Source organism: Semicossyphus pulcher, unplaced genomic scaffold (genome assembly GCF_022749685.1).
Source record: "Semicossyphus pulcher isolate SPU_LCO1_2020_fin unplaced genomic scaffold, fSemPul1.0.p SCAF_15, whole genome shotgun sequence".
NCBI lineage: Eukaryota > Metazoa > Chordata > Actinopteri > Labriformes > Labridae > Semicossyphus > Semicossyphus pulcher.
In genome coordinates, this window is record NW_027211659.1 from 21,581,538 (window position 1) to 21,605,559 (window position 24,022).

The window sequence follows — 24,022 nt, forward strand, 5'->3', positions numbered from 1 at the left end:
GCTGGCAAACACATTACAATTTGACAGCTGCATGCCATCAATATTTACCATCTGGATCTGTACACGGTGTGATGTTTGGGATGTATGTGCTTAATGCATAAGCTCATTCGTGAGTCACCAGACAGGCGCTGCCCACGGTTGCACTGTGGTACATGCTGGGCAACGCAATTAAGAGATTCACACTCGATGAAATAAGAGGAGGTGAACAGGGACCTGTTTTTCGGCCAGAGCTACTGCTGACTGTTTGTCAGTATTATACTCGCTATAATCTGTGCTAATAGGTGAGGCGCCATCAACTCCCACAACCTGATTAGAGCGCAAATGTGATGAGCTGGCAGCCTTGTGTCTCTCAAATGCTTGTTCCATGGTTTGAATTGGCTGTTGCTTTAAGCTGCCTTGTCAGCACCATGGAAAGCTCCTTCAGCATCATGGTCTCTAAAAATACTGACCGAAAGAATACACTACAAAAATAAAATAAAAACAAACATACAAATCGCGCAACAATGGCTCTGCTTTACATCAGCTATGTTGTTATACTGTAAGTGGAGTGGAATGTAAAAGCATATTTTGTTGGTATGGCTCCATGTCCTATATTTTAAAAAATATAAACTTTATCAAAGACTGTATAAAAGATGGACGACATCTCTAAAGTGAAGCCAAAATATCTCAATTGCCCCCTGCTGATAGGCTGCAGTACACAGATGGGAAGTACACGCATAATGTTGTTTCTGTCATTGCAGTTAGTTCTTATCTGATTTATGTCTAAGTGTTGATTTTTTTCTGAGAAAGTTTTAATTACTTATTTTATGCTATTAAAAGGGTGTTTTTGTCTTGATTGACAGCTGTTGCATATACAACTCCTAGGCGATAACAACTCAATCACCCCCTGCGCGTTCTTGGATGCGCCTGTGGTTGATGAGCTGTGAAAAAATGCCCTTAATAGAAAGCAGGGTGAGATTTTTTGTTAAAAACCACTTAAGCTTGTACAGGACGAAATCAGCAAAGAGACAGCACAGCTTTGTCCACAGGGGGCGCCAAATCAACACAAACCAAAAGTTCCTCACAGTAGCTTTAACAGTCGTATGTATCGCCTCAAGCAAACGAAGGCAGAGTGCAGTTAATCGCTTCGTGTGAGACCGGCCCCCGCTAACACGTTTCAGGCATTAAAAGTAACTATAGAGAAATAGAGTCTTGTTGCTGATGACCTGGTTTGCTTTTGTAGCTCATAAAGAGTATTTAGAATAAGTCTGTTTCAAAACCAGCGAAAAACTCCGCACAGGAGCTTTAATAAGGAAAATGTGATGACATGTTCTTATGGGTGTATCTTTCTTGTATTAATGAGAAAATTCTTACTTTACTTTACGTCTCTACTCAGCTTTACAGAATAATGACATCTTTCAGCTCATTTCAAGCTGTCCACATGCAATTGTACTGTTGTTTTTGACTCGTCGCTCTCACAGCGTCGTTTCCGGTTTCAGAACGAGCAGTAAAATGCTCGAAAAGCTCAGTGTACTCTACGTGCTTCAGCTCCAAACTTTAAACAGATAAGGCATTTGACCAGTAGCATGTGTACATTAATGAAGCATTTAACAGTAGTTTTGTCGGGAGTTGGAGACCAATAAGCAGCGCTAAGAACATGGGAAATGTGACTTGGCTAGCTAAGCGAGCTTCTTTCCTCACGTGGTCGTTCGCTGAAGTTGCGTTTTCTGCTAAACGTGTAAGTAGTCAAGTGTTTGCTAACAAGTTCGCCAACTGTGAAAGATGATATTCTGTCAGTCCTGCGTTAACATAATAATTAAGATGCTCCAAGGTGGTTAATAATATAAGTCTAATATCCATTTTAATATTTAATTTTTAATGTTTAATTAAGGGTATGAATTACACAGGTCTTACCCCCAGCGTCATGGGGATATGATACGTTAAAATACAGTCACAAAGATAGGATATTACTTTATTGTTACTAATGAATCAAGTGGGATTTAGGATTTTTAGAGTGTAATTATTGAAGTAAATAAACTAGATTCGCACTTGGTTGACTAAAAATTGGCATAGAAATAGTAATTCAAAAACACCTTCTAATGAACGATACAGGCATATGTTTGAAAACGTGAGTCTGCGTGAACACTTTGCTGCCAAAAGTGACACAAGCGACGCCATTTATCAACAGCGCGCGTGCTGTGATTTCATACGTGTGCGGAGAGAAGATTTTAATCACATGGTGGCGTCTGGTACAAGGCACATAAGAGGCAGCCTTTACGCACCGTCAAACACTGTGGGAGAGTGCGCGTAGGCTGAGGGGATGTTTCAGTAGTGCACTTGAGTGTTCACATTTCCCCCCTCTTATCCTGGTTGAGCGCATGGTTGTTGTCCCCGCGCGCCACATCACGGAGATCTCCAGGGCGTCCGGGACTCTTTTTTTGCTTCTGCAGTGGCCGTGATGTCACTGTTTTTATTTCTGAGAACCTCTCTGCGTGTACCGGAGCAGGACCTGAATGGGTAAACCACGTGGAGTTTGTAGTCCGATGTTGCCCACTGCCGTATGAGTCCCACTGCGCTGGGAAGCTCAGTTTTGGACCAAAAGTTGTGATGAAACTTTTTTTTAATAATGTGAAGCTCTTTGGCAATGACATTCCAAGAACAGAGGGGATGTTTATCTCGAGCATGAGGTTGCGCGAATTCAATTGTAAAAACGCGTAGTGTTATTTTTACACTGATTGAGATGAAGACAGACCGACAAACTGAGGACTTGTTCGTGTGGATATTAAACTTTTTTCTCTGCTGGGCTTCGGTTGACGCACAGGTAAGGAAACATCAGCCTACATCTACAATTGTTTTATGCGAGTTAAACGCTTTGAAACTATAGAAGTCGTTATTTTTGCTGCTGATGATATTCGTGCCCTATAATGTTACTCTCTTCCATTTGTGTTAACAGGCAAAGCATGCAACCTAATAGAAATTTGAAATGATTGCTGGAAAAAAAAAGCTAGGATTCACATAAGGACTTCAATTTAGGTAACATCACTTTCTCTCAGAGCATAGCAACAGTCAGACAGACCACTGATATTTCAATATTAAGTTATAGTTTTTTCCCCCCATCTTCAGTGTGGTAGATGTGGTTTTTGCAATAGTGTCTTTGAGGTGTTGTTTTCTAGATATATGAGCAACAAGTACAGATAAGTGGTCATAGTGCACAAACGTTACATGAGTCATATGTTTTGTTGTGATGTATTACTGAAAGCAAAATTTGGCTGTGATTACAGTTTATAGTTTTTCTAAAAACCTTAACCTCACTTAATCGCTGCATCCCCTGCTCCTCAGAAACAAAAACCTAATTTCAAAGGTAGAAGTACTTTATTTAGATTTCAAATGCTTGCTTTAAATGTTGGCTGTAATGAGGTGCACATGAAAGAGTGTAACACACACACATTCGAATAAGAGAATCTCCAGACCGCTGGGGTTATTAGTCACCGACCTGTGAATGAGAGCTGTTTGAATAAGTGTAAGCTTCTAAATGGTTGTCAGCAGAAAAGCGTTCCTGCATTTTCAGCACCACGGACAGCTCCTTCAGCATCAGGGGCACTAAAAGGACAGGATAAAAGAGATACAGTGTCGGAAAACCTTGCAACGACTAACCACATTGAGCTGCCATGACATTGCAAATCATAGAATATGATGAGTGAGGAAAAAGCTCTGGAGCTATGGTTTATTCAAATATATAAAAATGCTTAATGTCAGAGTCAGTTAGAGTGAGTAAAAATGAAGATAGATATATATATATATAGATACAAATCTGTTGTATGAAGATTTAAAACGGGCATAAAACAGCACTAATAAAAAAAGCACTAGATGAACAATCAAACCTGAAGCTTTTGCAGGAAAAGATGTGCCCTGCAATAGTGCAGCTAAGAGTGACATCTGTGCAATAAACTACACATCACACAAAACAATACAAGTACAGCCAATTTAACCTGTGTCTCACGCTCTCATTTAGGATTCCTTCTGGCCAACTTTTTCTGTTTGCTTTCTTAAATTTTTCCAGTATTTGTTCTGTTGAGATTTCTACGTCTTTCCCAGAGCCTGATTTGTATGCACTCCCTGATTCTTGTCAGTTTATTTTGAGTATACTTAACCTTTCTGGTGTATGCTTGCATTCTTTGAGCATGTCACAGTAAAAGAAGTGTACTTCTGCATTCTGCATTGCTTGGGTCTCTCTGCTTTTAGTTTGATAGGTTCCTAAGTTCTCTTTTATGTTGTCATTCCTTATCAAACTAATTGGTTTCTTTGTTTTGGGGGGGTCGGCTAGATTTCTTCAGCAGGAATTCATGAGCTGTAGACACAGATATGTTATTCTAAATACCTCCTTCTTTACTGCTGGTAATACTGGTTTCCAAAAAGTTTTCTATAATTGCTTTCTGGAACTTTTTTGCACTGGAGCCAATCTGTATGATGATTGCAGATGATGACATGGAGTCAGTCTGTTGCTCATTGTGGCTCCACCCTAGCTTCTTTTTAAGGATTCATCATTAAGTGTCTGAGCAAAGGCGCGGAGATCGTTCTTGTGAAGGTGGAGGTGGTTATAGAAGCTGTGAATGCTGAGGGTGGGTGGATTTTTTTTCAGCCCCCTCGCTCTGACATCTCTCCATACATTGTTGCACATCTATAGGTCCTGTTTGTATGTGTGGGTACATATAGCAATGTGTGGATGGAAGATATCATCTTTCTTTGTCCTCTGTGGCCCCATCTCCACAGATTCAGCCACTGTCTCCTGCTGTCTACCTAGACCATTAGTGCCCGTGTGAACAATGATGTGACTCGATCCCCCCAGTTTATACTGTTTGTGCAGATCAAGGGGCTTTGTTTCAGACTTCAGCAGGTTTATAGTCTGTTCCAGATGCTAGGCTGAAAACTACAAGGGACAATGTGTCTACAAGGCTTAGATGCTCTGGAATTATCTGCCTGAGGAAATCAGGTTGACTGAGTCAGTGATCTTTTAAGTCATTTTTTCTTCATTTTTTGAACATTTCATGATTGTATGGTCTTAAATTTGAAAAAAAAAAATGGTAATGCAGATTTTAAAAGTTCTCTATAAATGAATCAGTTTTTTATTTTATGTTCTGTTCCCTGACACCATATTGTATTTAATTTGTGAGCAGAAAAAAGTTGCTCCTCTTTTAAGAAAGTTCGATTTGAGTCAATCAAGGTTTTGATTTATTTTGTTGGCTCATCTTTGTTTTTGGCTGACAGGCTGACAGCTGGCAGATGAAAGTGAGGTGCATGATTTTACTTTGGGATTTGGTATGGTGTTACAAGATGATGGTCCTGGGTGAAGTTGGAGCAGCGTGCTGCAGGTGGAAGGTCTTTGCTCAGTGAGCTGTGTGTTTATGGTGGCAGGCTGTGCAGCTGTGTGTAGCTGGTCCTATAGTTAGCTATATGTTTGAGGCGCCACTCCGCTCCACTGATGTGAGCTCCTTCTTCAAAGTCTATCAGTCATGCAGTAACTCTGTCACCTCTTATCTTTGTTGTTGCAGTGAGGTTTTGAAGCATTTTTTTTAATCTTGCAGGGACTGGGACCCCATTAATCTCTATTTACAGATTCTGCATACTAGAATAGTCTACATAGTAGAATCTGTAGGCAGGGGCATGGATTTCTGGGAAGGCAAGTGTTCTGGTTTCCTTTTGAACTACACTTGTAGTCGAGTAATATTGACCAATCACGTATCAGCAGGCTGTGGCGTATGCAAGAAAAACAGTCAGTGAGGAGAGCAAAAGCAGGCGGAACGTAATCCACAGTAATGACATTCTGGCTCCCATCGGCGATCTGACAACGAATTAGCTTCTTATTAATCTCAATAAACCGACATGCTAACAGCTAACGATCTGTTCTAGATCTAAAATTTAACTTGAGATGAATTCCCTTGACGCTGTGTCACGAATGCCGTTCAGCATTCAGATTTCCCGACTTCCTCAAATGCATCAGATCGATTTGACCTCCGTTCAACAAACGAGCATTGTAAAGGTTTCTCTCCTCTTGAGGACAGACCTGACTAAGCTTGAATTTTTGAAAACTGTTTCTCTTTCTGTAACAATGCAGCACGCTGCAAAGGAAGTCTTGACGGGAAGTCGTTTATCGCTTACCGCCCGGCTCGTTCTGCGGTGTCCCCAGCGGCTATATCGTCTCCAGACTATAGCTGATGGGATCTGAGATTGGGACTCATGTGAATGAATATAAATGGAGAGGAATGATTAGTATGATTTAATAATTACAACATAAAAGCAGTAAAATTTGTTGAAAAAATAAGGAAATAATATCTATAAACAATTTTATGTTTATAGCAATCAGTTAATTAAGAGCAGGTCTAGACCAGCTCTTTAAAGACCTTTAAAGATGTTGACACTTCAAGCTGCTCTCAGATTTTCTGGCACACTGTAGCAGCGGTAAAAAGCATGAAAAGTGAAAGCTGTATCTTTCTGTTCCACTAATGGACCTGTGCACACTGGTACATATACTAGCACATTTGTGTTAAAGTAATACTTTTGTGTGAGTTGTTTTTGTGTTTCTGCTCATGAAACAACGTTGCAAGAAGGCACTGGGCGATGGATGTGCTATTTGCAGTCTATCTTTGGAACAGTTTCAAAACAGCATACACACATCAGTAACATCCGCCTAGTTTAAGTGCAGTCGGATCCACATATTCTTTTGCAACTTTTCAACTTCATCCAGGCGATTATTGATATGGACCACACCCCGAAGCTGATGTTCAGGTGGCTACTCCCACTCAGGGTTTACGTTAGTCGGCATCTCCCGGCAGTTGTCTGGTACAGCAATGCTTCTACTGCTAGTTTTGTCTTTGCTTTGTGTCTCTGTCAGTTTCCTTGGAACAAAATGGTTCCACTGTTGTAAATGTTTGGTGTCATCACAGTGTTTAGCCTACTCACCAATGATTAACTGGCCCCGTTGTAATTACCTGTAATGATGGCACCACTCTCCATAAAGTTGATACATTTAAATATCTTGTCTTATCTATAAAATGTTTGGCTTGATTCTGAACTCTCATTCAAGTCACATACTGACTGTGTCTTGCGCAAAGTCAACTTCAGTATTAATGTACTATTCTGTTCTCGCAACTGTTTTACTCACTGTGTTACAGTATACTCTGCAGATTTGTCCTTGGATGTCCTTTTCTCACTTATGATTGTACAATGTATGACACACTTAAATGGCCACCTCTTAGTTAAAGAAGACACATGCACTGGATTCAGTTTCTATTTAAATGCATTCATTTTAATTATCATATTACGAAAGTATTTTGTATCCTTTACTTCAAATTATCACACTAGGAACTCCACTCAGAGTTATTGTGTTTCTGTCCCTCATGCTAAGAAAACAATCAGCAAAAAGTCTTTTAGGTTTGAAGCTCCTGCAGAGTGGAATAATTATTGGAATTATTACTATGTTTAAAAATGCTGTCTTCTTACCTTGAGATGAAATGCTCTTGTTATAAGTAATGCTATCACTATTTCGATGTTTATCTATATGTTGATGATACTTAGTGATCCGTTCATACTTTTTGGTATCACTGGCCATCTTGTGGTTGTAATGTTTTTCATTTACTAACGTGTTTTGCTTGTGTGTTGTTTTCTGTGGTCTGTCTGTGTTCTGTTAACAATTGCCCTAGGTATTTATTTATTTATTTATTCATTGTATGTATTTGTTAAAAAATATTATTATTATTAGTTTATTTCATACCTTTTGATTTTTCATTGTTATTTTGTTATTTTTGTTTTATTCAGCAGGTTTTGGCACCATTTCCGTCAACAATTTACTGTATATTTGACTTTTTGATCAGATGGGGAAGGATGACATATAGTACAAGATGTACTAATATTTTCAGTCTTATTTGGTGTATTGTAGGTTGGCTTTCCCACTGTTGCTTTTAGCCGCCCACCTGCATGTTTACCCATGTTAGCTTGTTGGAGCTTCTTCTTTGTTACTGCTTTCTTGTTGGCGGTTTCTCCTATTTCTCTCCAAACTGACGTTCCTGTTGTTGATCTTTTGCTCTTACTTTTTAAGTTGTGGTATATCTCATTTAAAAAAAAAGCTTCGGTTAGTATTTACTTCAAAGTGACACACTTCTCCTTCTCAACAACAGCTATCCAGGGGGCTAGGGAGATTTTGCTTGTTTTTCTTATGCCCACCCACTAAGATTTGATATGTGGTTGGTTTCTCCAATTGGAGTTCAATGGCTAAACACAAGAGCAATTTGAATAGCTGAAAAAAATAGTCAAACGTGGAATAATTCAGAGGTCTGGAGCCAGGTAATGTAAAGACTACCAAGGCTCTGTGGCTGAGATCTGAGTCGGTACAGTTTTTGCATCACAAAAGAGCGTTAAAACTGAATGAAAAACCTGACAGTTAAAGATTTGTGTATATAAATAGATAATTGACCTTCTTGAGGTTTAGCAGTTTGGGGAAACTATGTCACGTGATCGATTGTGCAGTGTAAGGTTACAAACCAGAGCTGGAAGCCTCTTCCCCCACTTTATCAAGGGCCCTTGAGCTGACGGAGAAATCTCAAGGTTTTATAGCTTCTTTTGACAAACTGATTCTGAAGCAGGGCACTGTGACAACTGTTCAGCCTATTACTGGAACAGCAACATCTGCCTCCTCTTATTTGAGAGGTGAATCCTTGTCTGTATTTGATTATCTACTGTTAATCCTTTTAGATGTGTTGGTGTAAAAATGCCTCCTGATTGTGCAGGTGCCACAAATGTTTCCTCTATGATTTCATAATGAAAATAGGCAGGGAGGAGAGATTAACTGGCACTGTTAGGCACTGCAGTCTATTTGGCTGCCTGCAGTTGTCTGCTGTATTTTTGATCCACTTGCGTTTTTTTGTAATGGCACAAAGTATAGATCTGAAATCTGTTTGAGAAGTCAGGAGATAATTTAAAATGATCATGACCGATTCCAGTCTCTCTCTCTCTCTCAGCGTGTGTGTACGTGTGAACTGAGTGAACCTATTACTCTAAATTGAAAACGCATACGTGTGTTGTCTGTTCGAGTTGTGTAGTTAGCAAGATGTCTCGTGTGTAATTGGCTAAATTAAGGTTGTCACGACACCAGAATTTTAAACTTTGATGTGATACTTGTAAAAGAACATTACTTGATACCACTTTCAATACCACAGCAACAAAACAATAACTTGAGGTACCAAAAATTGGGTAATTGGGTATTAACAGTCTTCTGTGTCGTATAAGAACTGCAGGTGTAAGGGAGGGCGGCTCAGAGAGATACAGACATACCTGTACCTTCCTGCGGAGTTGTGCAGAGGTGTGAGCGAATTAATTTGTTGTTTAAAGCGTCACCACTGTGAAACAAGCCGAAATGACATCTTATTTTTCTGTTTCTGTTTGTTTTCATTGACGGCGCTCCCTCGCTCCACGTCCTCTCTGTGTTGCTTCACCACTGCTGCTCTCTCTCTTTTGCTCAGTCACGACAGATTTGGGTTGAAAACTGTAACTCGTAGATGTGTTTTTTTTTAAAGCTTCGATAGCTTTTAGTACTATGGAACACAAAAATAATGGCGCATGTATCCTCTTGAAACACATGGTATTGAAGTACCAAAAATTTTAACAACCCTAGGCTAAATGAGGGTATAAAGTACGAGTCAGGCACACTAACGCAAAAGGAGCAGGAGCAGTGGGGGAATGTTGTAGTTTTTTGGTAATTTGACATTCAAAATTTAATTTCAGCTACAATTATCATTTGAAATGAAATTTAAGATCATGAGATGTTGGCTATCTGGCCTTTTTCAAAAAATAGCACACTTTATTGCTGCTTTTGTTCATTGCGTCTGCTTTTCTGATTGTTAAATAGTGTATGTATCGGCCTTTGTTCTGTGGTTCCTCATACTTCAGTCCGCCCAACCTTGTTCCCTTCTTTTCACTCAGGTTCGGGCAAAATATTGCACAGTCCATGGTTCTGAAATTGCTTATCAGCAGTTGTGCTGTTGAAATATTAGATGTTGATTGTTCTGACATAGCACATTAAATCTGAATCACTCTCTGTTTCGCCCCTCTGTTTCTGTAAGTCTCCACTTAGTCTCCTCCATACAGTTTGGGACCACAACTGGTCCTCAGGCCTGGTAAAGCCAGAAAGTCCAAAGCAAAAAGTATGCTTCTAAAACTAGATATGCTCACGATTCATCTCTAAACATGCAAATGAAACCGACATGACCAAAATCAGCTCCCTGACTACTCCTTTGAAATAACGCCTGTGGTATGCCATTAGGCATCTTTATTTTTGCATATGAATACATCCCAGAACTCCATGAGGGACAGGAAATTTGCTTTCACATTTTTTCCTATAATAATTACCATTCTTGTGGAAAAAACAACTATTATCTGGAAACATCCGGATGCAAAGCATTTTGAAGCATTAATAGTGTGCCTTGAGGCTATTTTTAAAATACAACCTTAATCACAGGTCTGAGCCTAATTCCAACCACTGCATGGTTTTTAAAATGCTAAAATGGGGGCAAAGGGCTGAGGATGAGGTGGGAGGGTTATGGTTGGAGCATGTATGCAAGAGGCAGCTGTTGCTCAGTGACTACGTTCACGCTGCAAGCCTTAGTGCTCAATTCCCATTTATTGCTCAGATCTGATTTTTTTTCTTTGGCTGTTCACATTATTTTTTAAATGTGGCCAGTATCAGATTGCAGTGTGAACTGGTCACGGTCCTGAACTGATTGGCATGCGCTAAAGAACAATAACACTACTAACACACTAACAACTACGTGCAGCACGCTGTCGTACGTAAACAAACACCAGTGCCATGGAAGTCAGCGTTTACGGTTCCATGTGCCGGTTACGGTACGACCCCTCAAGTTTGGCTTGAACTGAAGTGTCATCCAACACTATATGAGGTTTAACATCTCACTATCCCTCCACTGACTAACCCCATCACAGCCGTCTTCCATCTTTATTTTTACAGTTTGACTCCCGCCAGCGCAGAATTGTGACGAATGTCGATCGAGAGTGACGTAAAAGTCGCATGAATTCCGATATGACAGTTTAGACTCAGGTGGCATTGCAAAAATGGATTTGTGCTGTACACAGCGTCATGAAAAAAACAGACCAGAGTCACATATGAGCAAAAAAATGTGGTCCACATTTGCCTGCAGTCTGAACGTAGCCTAACACATTTAATCATATTTGCTACTTTATCATCTATTTTATAACGCACATGACATGTTTAAGTGTCTGTCCATAGATCATATTTTGTATCACATACGTGAAAGTCAGTGAATTCAAGTGTTTTTGGCATTTGGCATCATATCAAATATTACCTGAAATATGAAATAGAGTTTACTTCATGTGGCATTATGCAGTCAGTGATGATGAATGCAGCTTGTCAACATTATCTAGTAGTAATTTAGTAATTTGACAGCTTGTTTAATACGTTTATTTGTAAGTTGGCAAGACAAGTGGAAAAACACCTTCAAACTTGTGCCCGATAACTTTAAAGAAACAACAGTTTGTCCTTTATCTCTGTAATTAAAACCTTACTCATTACTCTCTTTTCTATTCCCCTCATCCTCTCTTCCTATCTCATTACGCAGGTCTTTTCTCCAAACAATTAAGCTTATAGAGTTTTTCATTATTACATTTTGGAGGAATTGTGGGTGCTCCCAGGATTACATTCCCCAGTAACATTCCTTCCAGTTGATTAGGTTTTGTGTTCTTGTGCTGCACAGAAGACACAGAGATATTATGGGGAACAAGTGGGCGTGTAAATGGTTTAAGATGGTAGCTTTCTTTCTATACCTTGGAGAAGTAAGCACATTCTGCCTTGTGCTTCAAGACAAAACTGACTATTTTAAGTATAAACCTTCTCCAACATCTTTAATATAAACATAATTTTTGTGTCTTCATGGAATTATGAATAATTATTGAAAGAATTTGCTTTTGAATTTAAAAAACTTTATAATTTTATCTTTTTCTTCTGCTTATCTCTTAAAAATGTCAAGTCTGCACAGCAAATTGAGAAGAGTTAAATTTCTGGTTTTGATAAAATGAGCTCTCTGAGCAACAGTAGAGTTGATCAAAATCCAGACAAACTCAAATCCCTTTTGTTTTAACTCACAGTTTTGTCACTCGGTTTTGACACCAACTATTTGTCAACTGTAAGTGTCATTGCTCATTGCAACATTAACTCTGAAGGTTTTGCTCTGAAATCCGAACCTGGCTGTGACACAAATTCGGTACTTTCTGTTAACATTACGTTCGGAAGTGAACCTGGCACCTGGTCTTTTTCAATGGTGAGCCATCATGTATGCCACCACACTGTTACTAGCCACCCTAACCAGTGATAACTTTAGTAGCTTATTCATACATTTTAGTGAGCTACATTTGATGTTTTCCTATTGAGCTATTGACTAAGCTACGTAGCTAAGCTAACACTAACTGAAGCTGTGTTTCCGTTGTGGGCTGTTAGCATGAAGTTGTTGTTATTGTTAAGGAGTTGAGCTATGTACCTTCTTATAGTTAAGTGTTACAATATAAAGTGTTGAGTTGCAGTGTGTTTGTTGATGCCTTTGTGCTTGAACATTGCACTCATGTTGCTAGTTTGGTGCGTGGGTGGGGGTTTACCTCCAGCCTTGACCCCTGTCCCTTCAACAATGTATAAGTGTGTGACTTGCATGTGCGACTGCTAATACATTTAGCTGTAAAAAGAACATGACCTCTTTATTTAATAAAACTTTATATTCCAAGTGGTTTTTTGTAATTCAGAAGAGCTATATGTACACCTTAGTGTTAATATGAGGGTAACACTTGTATAGTTAACAAACAGTCCTGTGACAGACTTAAAGTCGAGGTGAAATGAAAAATGTCATTTTAATCCTTTTAGATCACATCCCCGGTAATTTTGTGCATCTATTTGACAATATAGGCAAAAAATATAATACAGAAAATCAATTTCTTCGTATTCTTATATCAAAATCCGATCATTTTTTCTTCCGGTAAACTCAATTTCACGCGTGCCTACGTAAGTTAGCACCAAACACTTTCAACCAATCAATCTGCAACATTTAGCCGCAGAGCACCAAGAACGCTCGGCCAGTTAGCTAGCTACTGTGCTGTGGAGAACGTCTGTCTACGCCCACTTCTCAACAATCAAATCAAATCCCTCTAAAGATATGTCCCGCCTGCACGTCCTGTTTCACTCGGAAATACATCACGATATGGAAGCTAGATACTCTTGAAATGCTGTTTCAGCTCGACTATAGATACAAGTGTTGAGAAAAACTAACACTGGTTAGTGTTAAAAAGTGTTACATTTTAACTCCAAAAAGAGTCAATAATTACACTAAATTAGCTCTCAAAAAAGAGTGAGATTAACACTTAATGGTGAGGACCCATATAGACACTTGAAAAGAGTTGGGATCAATTCTGACAGTGTTAGTCATTGGTTTACTTCATGGTGTCATGCACAAAAATGTTCCCAGCCCACATGGGCTTACAAGACACTACAAACAAAACAAACAAGAGCGAAGACAGAATGAGAACAAAAGAACAGTTACACCTCAAAATATATCAAACAACGTCTAATAAAGTATGAAAAACATCAAACATAAAGTGTCCTACTACGCCGTTGGAAAGCCTTTAACACAAACTCAGCCAATTGAAATAGTTAATGTGTGAATAGATACTGAAGCCTGCATTCATCAGATATGAAAAACAAGCTCTGTGCTCGGGTTAGGTTCAGGGTGACATAAAGCTCTTTATGGCAACTCTCTTTAATCAAACAATATGTCCTTAACTTCGGTTTATATGCTTTGGTTTATATACAGTGTTAATATGAGTTTGCTAATTTCCTGATGTTTCCTGATGAATCTGCTTATATGTGTGTTGGGAATCTATCTAGCCTATATCTATCTATAAACTTGACTTGGTTCAACAAACACAACTCTTCTCGACACGCAGACCAGTTAGAAACCATGCATTAATAATGATGTCTTTATTCATTTTTATCTGTGCATCTATGTAGTTAAAATTAACACAACACTTGAACAGACGTGTATTTGCTGATATGTTGTCTGAACTGTTGTGTTTGTTAGTACAGCTTTACCTGACAAAATGTCCCTGATTTCTGCAATCAAGGGACTTTAATCCCAGAGACTGAGTGAAAACAATCTGTAACTTTATTTGCAGATCTTGATATGACGAAGCAGTGTCTGCTCATAGGTCAGCTGTACTACTTCAAGTGAAATTAAGGAGAGAAATAGAGCTGGGTATTAGAACCAAAGGAAATCATTAACCATAAATAAAATGATTGGAAACAGTCAAAAGTAAAACAAAAAAAGAGTAGTTATTCTGAAAGAGTAATTTGAAAAGGAAAAATGTGTAATCCATGGACATTTCATTTCTCCAAATTAAAGTCTTTCATTGCTTTCAATTAAAATTAAGACTCAGGCAAGAATTTAAAAAGAACTGCTGGTACCGTAATTAACGGTGCATCATTTTAAACTATTATCTGGCCTGTCAAAAGGCCTGATTCACAAAGGATATTGTGCTACAGTGCAATCATACCCATAAAGTTTTGTAGCTCAGTGTAATTTGAGCTATTCTTCTGATTTCAGAGAAAAGCTGTCAACGCTTCCGCTCTCTGCTGTGAGAGCCATGCTCTCATAATAACTGTGTTAGGCTCTATCCACATTTAAATGATGAGCTGGGAGGGGAGCTCATTTTTCAACTGATTGTGAAACCCGGACTTGACAGAGGTAATACCAGTTACGCAGTTTGTGAGGTGGCTTCCTCCCTGAAGCAAGCAAGAGCAGGCTGTTCAGATAAAGTAACACTCCATCCCCGTCATGAGTAACGCTCCAGACACATATGAAAAAAGCATTCCTTTATGTGCCTGTGCATGTTTATAATAATATTGTCAAATAGACTGTATTAATATCATATTTATTTTGTCAACAACACATTCAAACTTCTTCATCAGCAGAAGCTCACTCTCTCGTACGAGAACACACCCACCCTACCCTGCTAACACCAACAGCATCACGGTTACCGTTGCGCTAGCATGCTAACCGCCGGTTACGGTTGCGCTAGCATGCTAACTGCCAGTTACCTTTGCGCCAGCATGCTAACTGCCGGCTACCTTTGCGCTAGCATGCTAACTGGCCGTTAGCTTACCTACCCAGTTTAAGGCACCTAGATGACCAACAGAAAGAAGGCCAACTCTTTCGCCATGTTCGCCGGTCTGAACGGGGCCCAGCTGCTAATTTGAACCACTCCCACGCTCACCTATATGCTGTGATTGGCTCAGGGAACCACAACGGCCCCCCTCCTGAAAACGTCCCCTGAAAAATCAAAACAACAGAACAGATGCAGAGGGAAGGGTCTCACAAGGGTCTGCACACACATGTATAGAGGCCCATAAGTGATGATTTATATTAGTAAAAGTCTATATTTTATTATTCAAGGAAAATCCTACTTATTATACCTTTTAAGGTCCCACAAAGGTCTAATTGTTGCCACAGGAAAGTCTAGGTGGGATGCTGCGTGTAAACAGCGGTTCAGTTACCTCAGACTCTCTGCAGACAGTAATAAGTAGTAATTCCCTGTGACGGCCTGTGGCAATTAGAGCTGGTGCTTGGGAATTGGACTTTTTGCAATGAGGCTTATTTGCATAGAAAGGGGACAGTTTTCCCAAATGTAAAGCTTATTGCCTAATTTAAACATGTGCAAATTCCATTAAAGCTCCAAGAAGCGTTTTGCTTGGCAGCACAGGAAATGTTGTATTTAAACCTTTGCAAGTTCTCTGAGAAACTTTTTTCTGCAGATTTAATGGTCTGGAAAACCACCAAGTCTGAGTTCGTCCCTGAGTTTATTCCAGCTGACAGACTTAACCTCTTTTCTCCAGGAAGTTTTGTGATCCAATGAATGAAAAAGGTGTTTTTACATTTGGATCGCATGGATAAATTCTGAAAGGTACAGGGACCTGGTGCAGCGGGATGATGTCCTGAAATTTACCAATAACTATTCCCTTGAAAGTTACTAAATTCATGGTCTCCATTGGGTTGATATGATTAAATATGCCATCTTCCATGCACGTGGTTGTCTTTCATCAGCTACTGACCCCTCCATTATTGTAGCATCATGACTTAAATGGCTTTTTCCTTCATCTGTGAAATGAAAATATCAGCCTTCCACTCACAGTAAGTGAGGATCCTGTATATATCTATTTAAAAAATGCTCACTATTTAGCTCTTCTCCTGTTTGGGGGCGGACAGCCCTATCCAAACAGTTAATCACAGTGGACAGCAGCAGAGCAGGTTGTAACATCAGCACAGTCTGGTGCATAAGTGCTTCAACAGACTATAATAACAGTCTCACCAGAGCAGAGAGCAGCAAGTCATACTACCCTGCCTCATGTTGACCGATGTCACGCTGCTTACATTTCTGTCACCTTCTTGTTTTTATGGGTATAGGTTGGTAAAGTTCACTGCCTGCTGTGCTGTTGATCATTGTAACATTATGCATGGTTTTATATTGTTCCACTGTTCTTGTCTGTTGTGCTTCACAGATGGGGTTTGATGGTCCTCTCTCTGCACAGGAGCAGATGTACATCCTTTATGAAATAAAACTGCAGTGCTACCAGAACCTCTCCAACATTGACCCAGGATCCACAGGTAAAATAAAAACCTTGACAGAATTTAACATGTTTGTAAAATGCTGCACAATTCTGCTCATTTGGTTTAATTAGCCTTTTTTCCTGTTCATGTGGAGACCATTACAAGTGCTAAAATAACAGATTTATTAGATTTAAGAACAGTTTAGCCAGATGGTAAATAATGTGTGTTGAAGCACTCTGTTTTATGTCATTTGACAGAGGATGTATACAATAGACCATCTTGATTGTAGGAGTGTGGGCCACCGCCACAAAATTATTGCCACCGCTGCTTCAGATTTCCGCTCCAAATGAGCGACCGTTGGAGGAAGAGCACTGAAACAGTGAAAGGAGTCATGGACGTCAATCACTCGTGAAGTCGTAGTAACCAAACCTAACCACAAGCGCTGACATCAGATGCTCTCTGTCCATGCAGAATCATATGCAGTACTATTACACAATGTAAACAATCCACATGCCTATATCAGCAGTGCGTTCAATGTCAAACTTTCAGCCAGCCAGCTGCCACAATATTGTAGTGAAATGAGGAGCTATTTAGCTGTCAGACACCCAGTTTTATGTCTATTTCTGTTGCTTTGAAAACACCGCAATGGACGAGGAGCATATGATTAAGGAAGTTGAAAGATACCTCCCTGGATGTGTACTCTCCGACATGCTCTGCGGGCCCTGACTCTCTCCGCTCTGACAGCCTCTCCTGCCGGTAAAGCCTCCAGATACATAGACTAGATAAAACATAGGTTATATGAAAAGTATAGAAAATATGATGTTTTGTTTAAGTCATTAAGTACTTTTTCACATAAAAACATTATGTGGTTCCAGCTTCCCCAAAGTAAAGTTTACTGCTTTTACTTTGAATTATTTTACATGAATGCATGATTAGGCTGGTAATACCATCAGGGTGCGATTGGTGCTCTCAGTATGCCTGCTTTAAAATGCCCTCTGTATAAATGTTTGATTTATAGTCAAGTCATTGTGTCGTTCAAGACACATGAAAGACACAGTCCTTTCATTTCCAACTGTAAACCCTCGATCTTGTTGGCTAAAATGACAGCTGTCTCTGGCAGATTCTATTAGCACAACATACTTGTTGGTATTCTCAAACAGTATGTTTTAACAGGCTGAATGAGGCCGAACAGAAATATAATGCTATCTTGGGTAAGGCTTGGACAATGAGTATCATTTTGCCTCGTATGTTACTACAGCTACAATTCTTTTAGTTGTGCCATTTATTCTTAGTGAATGCTACAAAGCTTGTGAGTTCATAAAGTATATCCATCCTAATCCAGCTAAATCTGGATTTGCTATTTCGTACAGACTAGTTGAAAAAGTTGCTAAAACTTTTCTTGGTAATTTTAAGTTAAGCAAATAAAATGTTTACAGCAGCCTATGTGTTAAGCAATGTGACAGTTACTTTATATTGCTTGCAGGTGCCTCCTTGTCACTTCAGTCAAATGGCAAACAATGAAAAATATGTGGTTGGATGCACCAGCAACTTTTCTATTAAAATATTTGAAAAACAAATACTTGCCTAAGCAGGGTATAGCTTCAGTCAGAAACACTCTCGTCATAGATTTAACCGTTCATTGCCAAATAAAAATACAGTTATGCTTTATGCTGATTCTTCTCTAACTTGTTTCAGTGTTTAGTCAAACTTTAGTCTTGCTCCGTCGCCCTGTTTCTGAGGTACTGTGATAACATACACTATGGACCTATAATCTGCTCACAGGCAGGTTCTTTGTCTCTTTTTCCTCTCCTCTTTTGAGGGAAAGCAGCTTTTTGAAGCCTTGTTTCTTTTTCTCATTTATGTAGTTGTTATCAAAGTATTTTAAAATATCTAAACAGTGGTGGGATATTTGACTGTTACTTAACTACTTTAAATATTTAGATTTTTATAAGCAATCTTTGATCAATGTAACAACGGAGAAGGAGATCTTTGTCTGCAGATTCAAATGTTGCTCATTTGTGATGCAGCCTGAGCTCAGGATAACATCTTTAGGCTACACTGATTAAGGCAGCTACCAAACATAGGCATACATTAATGTAGTTATATAACTGTTTAAATTAAACTCACCTGTATGAAACTACTGACACATAGAACACTTATTAATACTTTAATTCAACCTTCATATCATAGTTAGGTATCATGCTGGAAATGATGTAAATATTTCTGAGAGAGGATGATTGTGGTGCAGCTGAAAAGACTTTAAGATTTTAAAATTGGTCCAAACTATTCATGTATTTTTGCAGCATTTGAGTGACTATGTTTGAGCTCACACATGTTGAAACTATTGCTTTTTATTAAGTGCTGTTTAGTTTGTTTTTTTCAGTTGTAAAATAAACACCTAAAAATGTGAACTCTCTTCTTACCTTAAAGCCTTTTCAACTGTAAATCACAAAATCATTGTTAAAAGTTCAGATTCTTAAGTTTACATTTATACGTCCATAAGTACATTATTTCTTATCTGTTTGATTTTTCAACCTAAATTGCAGCTTCCAGTAACTTGTCCGAGTCACAGCTGTCAGAGCGGATATAGCTGAAAAAGCACATTTAAAAAACTAAATGAAACACACGGCAGCTATCGATCGTCTCTCAATCGGAAGGTTGGTGGTTCGATCCCTGACTGCTACAGTCACATGTGGAAGTGTCCTTGGGCAAGACACTGAACTCCAAATTGTATGAATGAGTATAAATACCGAAAGATGATTGGCACTTTGGCCTATGCCATCTGTGTGTGAATGTGAGTGTGAAAGGGTCAATGTTACATGTAGTGTAAAAGCGCTATATGAGTACAGTCCATATGCCATTTACCATTTACAATAGGATTCCAGCATCTGTCTATCATCTGTTAAGGAAATTCAAATATTCTAAAAGGTGAATGAGTGAAATCAATAAAACATAATGCAGCCTTAAATTTTTCTTCTTTAAAACTCAGACTGCCTCATCACTCCTGCTGTGTTTTTTAAAGAAATGTCATGGTCTGCATTGGCACTCATTATGGATCCACTGTACACCGCTGTACTTTATTTTTCCAATGCCATGGTGAATCATAGTATAGGAACTCTACGGCTGGCTTCTTTTTATTCACCATGCCTGCACAGTTCAGGGTTAGAGTCAGTTTGTCAGAGGAACACGAGTGCATTTAAACCTTCTTCTATGGTAGGCTCAGGGGACTCAAAGGGGGGACACAGCTCTGTTCCTTTCAGTTATGCATTATATAAGCCTTAAAGCAGGTTATGTAATGTGAACTAAGACCCAGTTTAAACCAGGATTCTGTATATTCTGTTGCTTTTGTATTAGGGCTCATGATTCACGATCACGATTATTTTAATCAATATTGAGATCATGATAATTAATCATGATTATTTATTATTATTTTGCATCAAACTAAGACTTAAAATTAGGTTCTTTCCCTGAATTGAAGAATGTTGAAGAAATTGAAGAATATTCTAGAGGCAAAATGCAATGCAAATTTAATTGGTAATTTCGGTCTGTCTTTGGGAGCTGGGTGGATAGGCTGTCATGCTGTTAGATGTCTGTCTTGGCGCAGGACAAGGATGGGGAGTAGCGACATTATTCCTCTTGGTCTTCATACACTCATCATGCTGCACTTTGTGATGTTTTTGCAGATGGTTAAACAAGTTAGTTTTGTTGCTTTGCGGCGCAGACACAGGTTTCATACACTCTTTGCATATTTTTTCTTGCTTGACTTGCTTGCTTCTGGTCCTAAACCCAAAATATGTCCAAACAACCATTGATGAGCCATTTATGGGGGGCTGATGTTTAAGAGTGACTTGCTCTCTTCCTGTTTTAACTTAACAATAAGCAGCGGTCAAAATGCTTTTGCACAACCAACACGTCAAAGATGAATCCGTTAAGTGTAATTTGAGGTTGTAATGAAAAATAACAAAGAGGCATTCACAAGGACAGCTACGTATTCTCTTCCCCGTTTTCAACAGCTGCTGTAGGTACGACACATACAGATGCATTCGGCTGAAAGATACCAGTTAGCATGGTCACTTGTTGAACCGAAACACCAGTCTCTGTTGTTTACGCTTGGACTCTAAACTGCTGCTGCAAGCTAAGCACTCATAACATGACATGCCAACTCCCCCAAAAGTGAAACCAGAACCTCTCGATCGCTCCCTGGGGGAGTGGCTGTTAGTTTAGGGAGCACTTGATTTGATTTGATATGCAGCTGAGTTTTTTACGGACCTTCAATCAATTATTTAATCGTGGATAAGCCAAAATTATTATTGGGATTAATATTCAAATAATAGTGCAGCCCTAATGTGTATATCACAATATAGTTAACATCATGGTAACAGACACAGCATTCTTGGTCATTTGTCACTAAACAAATATTGTATTTTGATAAATGAATAACTCCAATAAAGTCATTTGGTAAGTCTTTTGGCTCTGTCCCGTCTACAGCTCTGGTGAACAGCTGGTTACTTTGCGCAACACAAATAACAATAAACAAGTTGCAACTGCAGCAATGAACACCTTCCTCAGAGAATTTATAAAATGACATCCAGCCCTTGCCAAAATCCTCATCCACTTTGCAGGTTGAGAAAAGTGCAGGAGAAGCAGATGGTATAGAATTTGGCACAGCACAGGGACAGCAACTTTAAAGGCTTTCTTCTGCCAGACTGGGGGATCTGAAAGCTATCAATGTTTTAAATACTACAACAAACACTGAAGGAGAGCTGTGTGACGTATAGTTCTTTGTCAAGCAACCACAGCATCAGTTACAGCACAAACCATAACTCCTGTACTACTGTGCTGTGCTGAGACTCTGCTTAAACAATGAATTATGATTGAAAATATCTTAAAATAGAAGAACAACTTGTATGTTATATTAATGAGGATTTCCAGAAAAAGTTTTCTCAATGACGCCTGTAGAAAAATACCAAATTTAACAACTCTAGTATCTCTAAAGCTGCCTTAGTAATTTTAATTTTGCCCACTCTGCAGCTCTCCCCTTGCCCTCAGCCTCTCCTTACTTCCCCTGGCCCTTGTCCATTTCTATGACACGTTGCAGTCATTGTCATTCTCCACCTGATGCCCTCACCCAATCCCAGCTGTCACTGGACTCGAACACCATCTGCTCAATTGTGTCATTTCCCCAATCACTCAATGATTACATGTATTGCACCTCTTTTCCAACAGTCAGTTGTCACCTCATCAATCTTTCTTTTGTGCCTTTGCTTTGCCACCTCCTCTTCCTGATTCCATCTCCCTGCTTGCCTGCATTTCGGTGCTTATCCTTGCTGCCTTGTGAAACCATACCAGAAAATCTATGAATACAATTTAGTTAACAGAAATGCAAACATTGTTTTAAATCAATCTTTTTATTATAATTATTTAATCACGAGGCTTTGTTTTTTCATTTGAAATATTGGGACTTCTCAGACTTGGATAGACCTTTATAAGTCCTTGAGAGTATATGCAGCTGCTTGCAGGCTGCAAGATGCTTTCTTTTTTTTTGTAACTTTGCTTGCAGACAGAGAAATAATTTTGACATGTAAGAGTATTATATGTAAGTTTATCTTACAATCACAGATAAAATGGTGCACTGTGAGCTAGGACTGCAACAAGTAATCGATAAATCGATTAAAATCGATGATTAAAATAGTTGGCAACAAATTTCATCATCGATTAGTTCGGTCTTTGTTATGATGCACGGCGTGTGCTGTGAAAACGTCACTGGGGGCAGCCAGCCAATGCCGTGGCTTGTGTAGCTCACGTGATGAATTACAGGAAGTTATAACATCTCCGGTCTTCTTTGGGATAAACATGAATTATTTTTCAATGAGTATTATCCGTTTGTTGTGCAGTGCAGATGATGTGTCTGCCTCCGGTTGATTAGTGAAACGCACGGATGCGGTTTCTAACGTTCATTTAAAAACAAACATAACGGACTGAAACCGTCTTTTTTCTCTCCTCTCTGTTTTGTGATGAGCCCATAGCCGGGCCGCTGGTAAAGCAGCGGAAGACAATAGACCGTGGTAATAAAGCTGTTAATAACCTTACACCACTGGTCAAGCTGAAATTTGGTCGGACAGACACTGGAGTATAACATAACGTTATGGAGTTTTTAAATGCTTGCCGTTAGTCAGAGACAGACTAAAGTGAATCTTTTATTTATTCACATCTGATTAAATATATTTTGGTTAGTTACATTTCCCTGTTATCCTCAGTTCATGGCTGCATCCCCAACGTACTTTTTTATTGGCCTCGTCTGTACTTTCCTTTTTCATGTGAAATTATTAAGTAAATCAACAAGATATTAATGAGTTACATAATTGATATATTAACACTGCATTGTACAAGATATAATATTTTTTGTGTTTTCAATATAATGTTAATACTAAAATTGAGCTTTTCTTTTTATCCGATTAATAATCGATTCATCGTAGAAATTATCAAAATAGTTGTTAGTTGCAGCCCTACTGTGAGCCCAATGGCTGCTAGCTGAGTCATATGGAGGTGTCTCCACTCATCATTTTTGAAGGATCTCATGTATGTACTGAAACCCATGAATTGTAAGAGAGATAATTAGAATTCTCCCCAACTTAAGCCTTGGATTGACAAATGTGCATATAATGTACATTGCAATTCTGTCATACATCCAATTGATTCATGACTCTTGCAGTGTCTGTCTTTGAGCTCGAACATTTCTTCTCCTCGTTTGCTCATCTTGCTAAAGACACTCGGTCATTTCTTTTTTTTCACTGGCGCCCATGTTTCTAAATATTCTTGGTCATTATTTTGCAGCCGGAAAGCTTCTTTTTCCAGTCCAGTTATCTCCATTGCTTCAGTGATCCAGTCTTCTTGCGGTGGTGCATTTAACACAGTCCAGTGATTCATAATTACTTTTTTGTGACCATACATAGTGAAAGAAAAATGTTTTTGTCCTTTGCAGATATGATATGATTAGAATTATGTGACTTTCATAAATACACAGATTATTGCTAAAGACACTTCTACAGTTAAAGCATCCTGAATGCTGAGATGTTAAACTTGCTAGGCTCCTAAGATGTCATTATAATGCAAATAATTAACAACGTAAGAATAGAATAAGTAAAACATAATGGATACTAATTAATAATATAATTACGATAAGCAAGTGTTTCTTTTTAAATTACCCTCAAATGAATTGAAATATGAATATCATACTTGCTTTTGGAATCTTGCCAGGACTTGCTCATCATCCACATCATTGTCCTCTCGCTTCCCCCTCTCATCCGTAGGCAATGCGAAGAGGTCTAGGAAAAAAAATCCATAATTTCCCCTTTCAGGATTTGCATATAACGAGAACA

At 38.9% G+C, this 24,022-nt stretch overlaps 1 protein-coding gene across 1 annotated transcript in view; it reads left to right on the forward strand.

The window, feature by feature from the left end:
- The first annotated feature begins 503 nt into the window (after window positions 1–503).
- pth2ra (parathyroid hormone 2 receptor a) overlaps window positions 504–24,022 on the forward strand; it is a 90,721-nt gene continuing 67,202 nt past the window's right edge. The window contains exons 1-3 of the mRNA XM_069663501.1: window positions 504–538; window positions 2,698–2,800; window positions 16,595–16,700. Of these exons, the coding sequence (XP_069519602.1) occupies window positions 504–538; window positions 2,698–2,800; window positions 16,595–16,700 (244 nt within the window). The remainder of the gene's footprint in view (window positions 539–2,697; window positions 2,801–16,594; window positions 16,701–24,022) is intronic.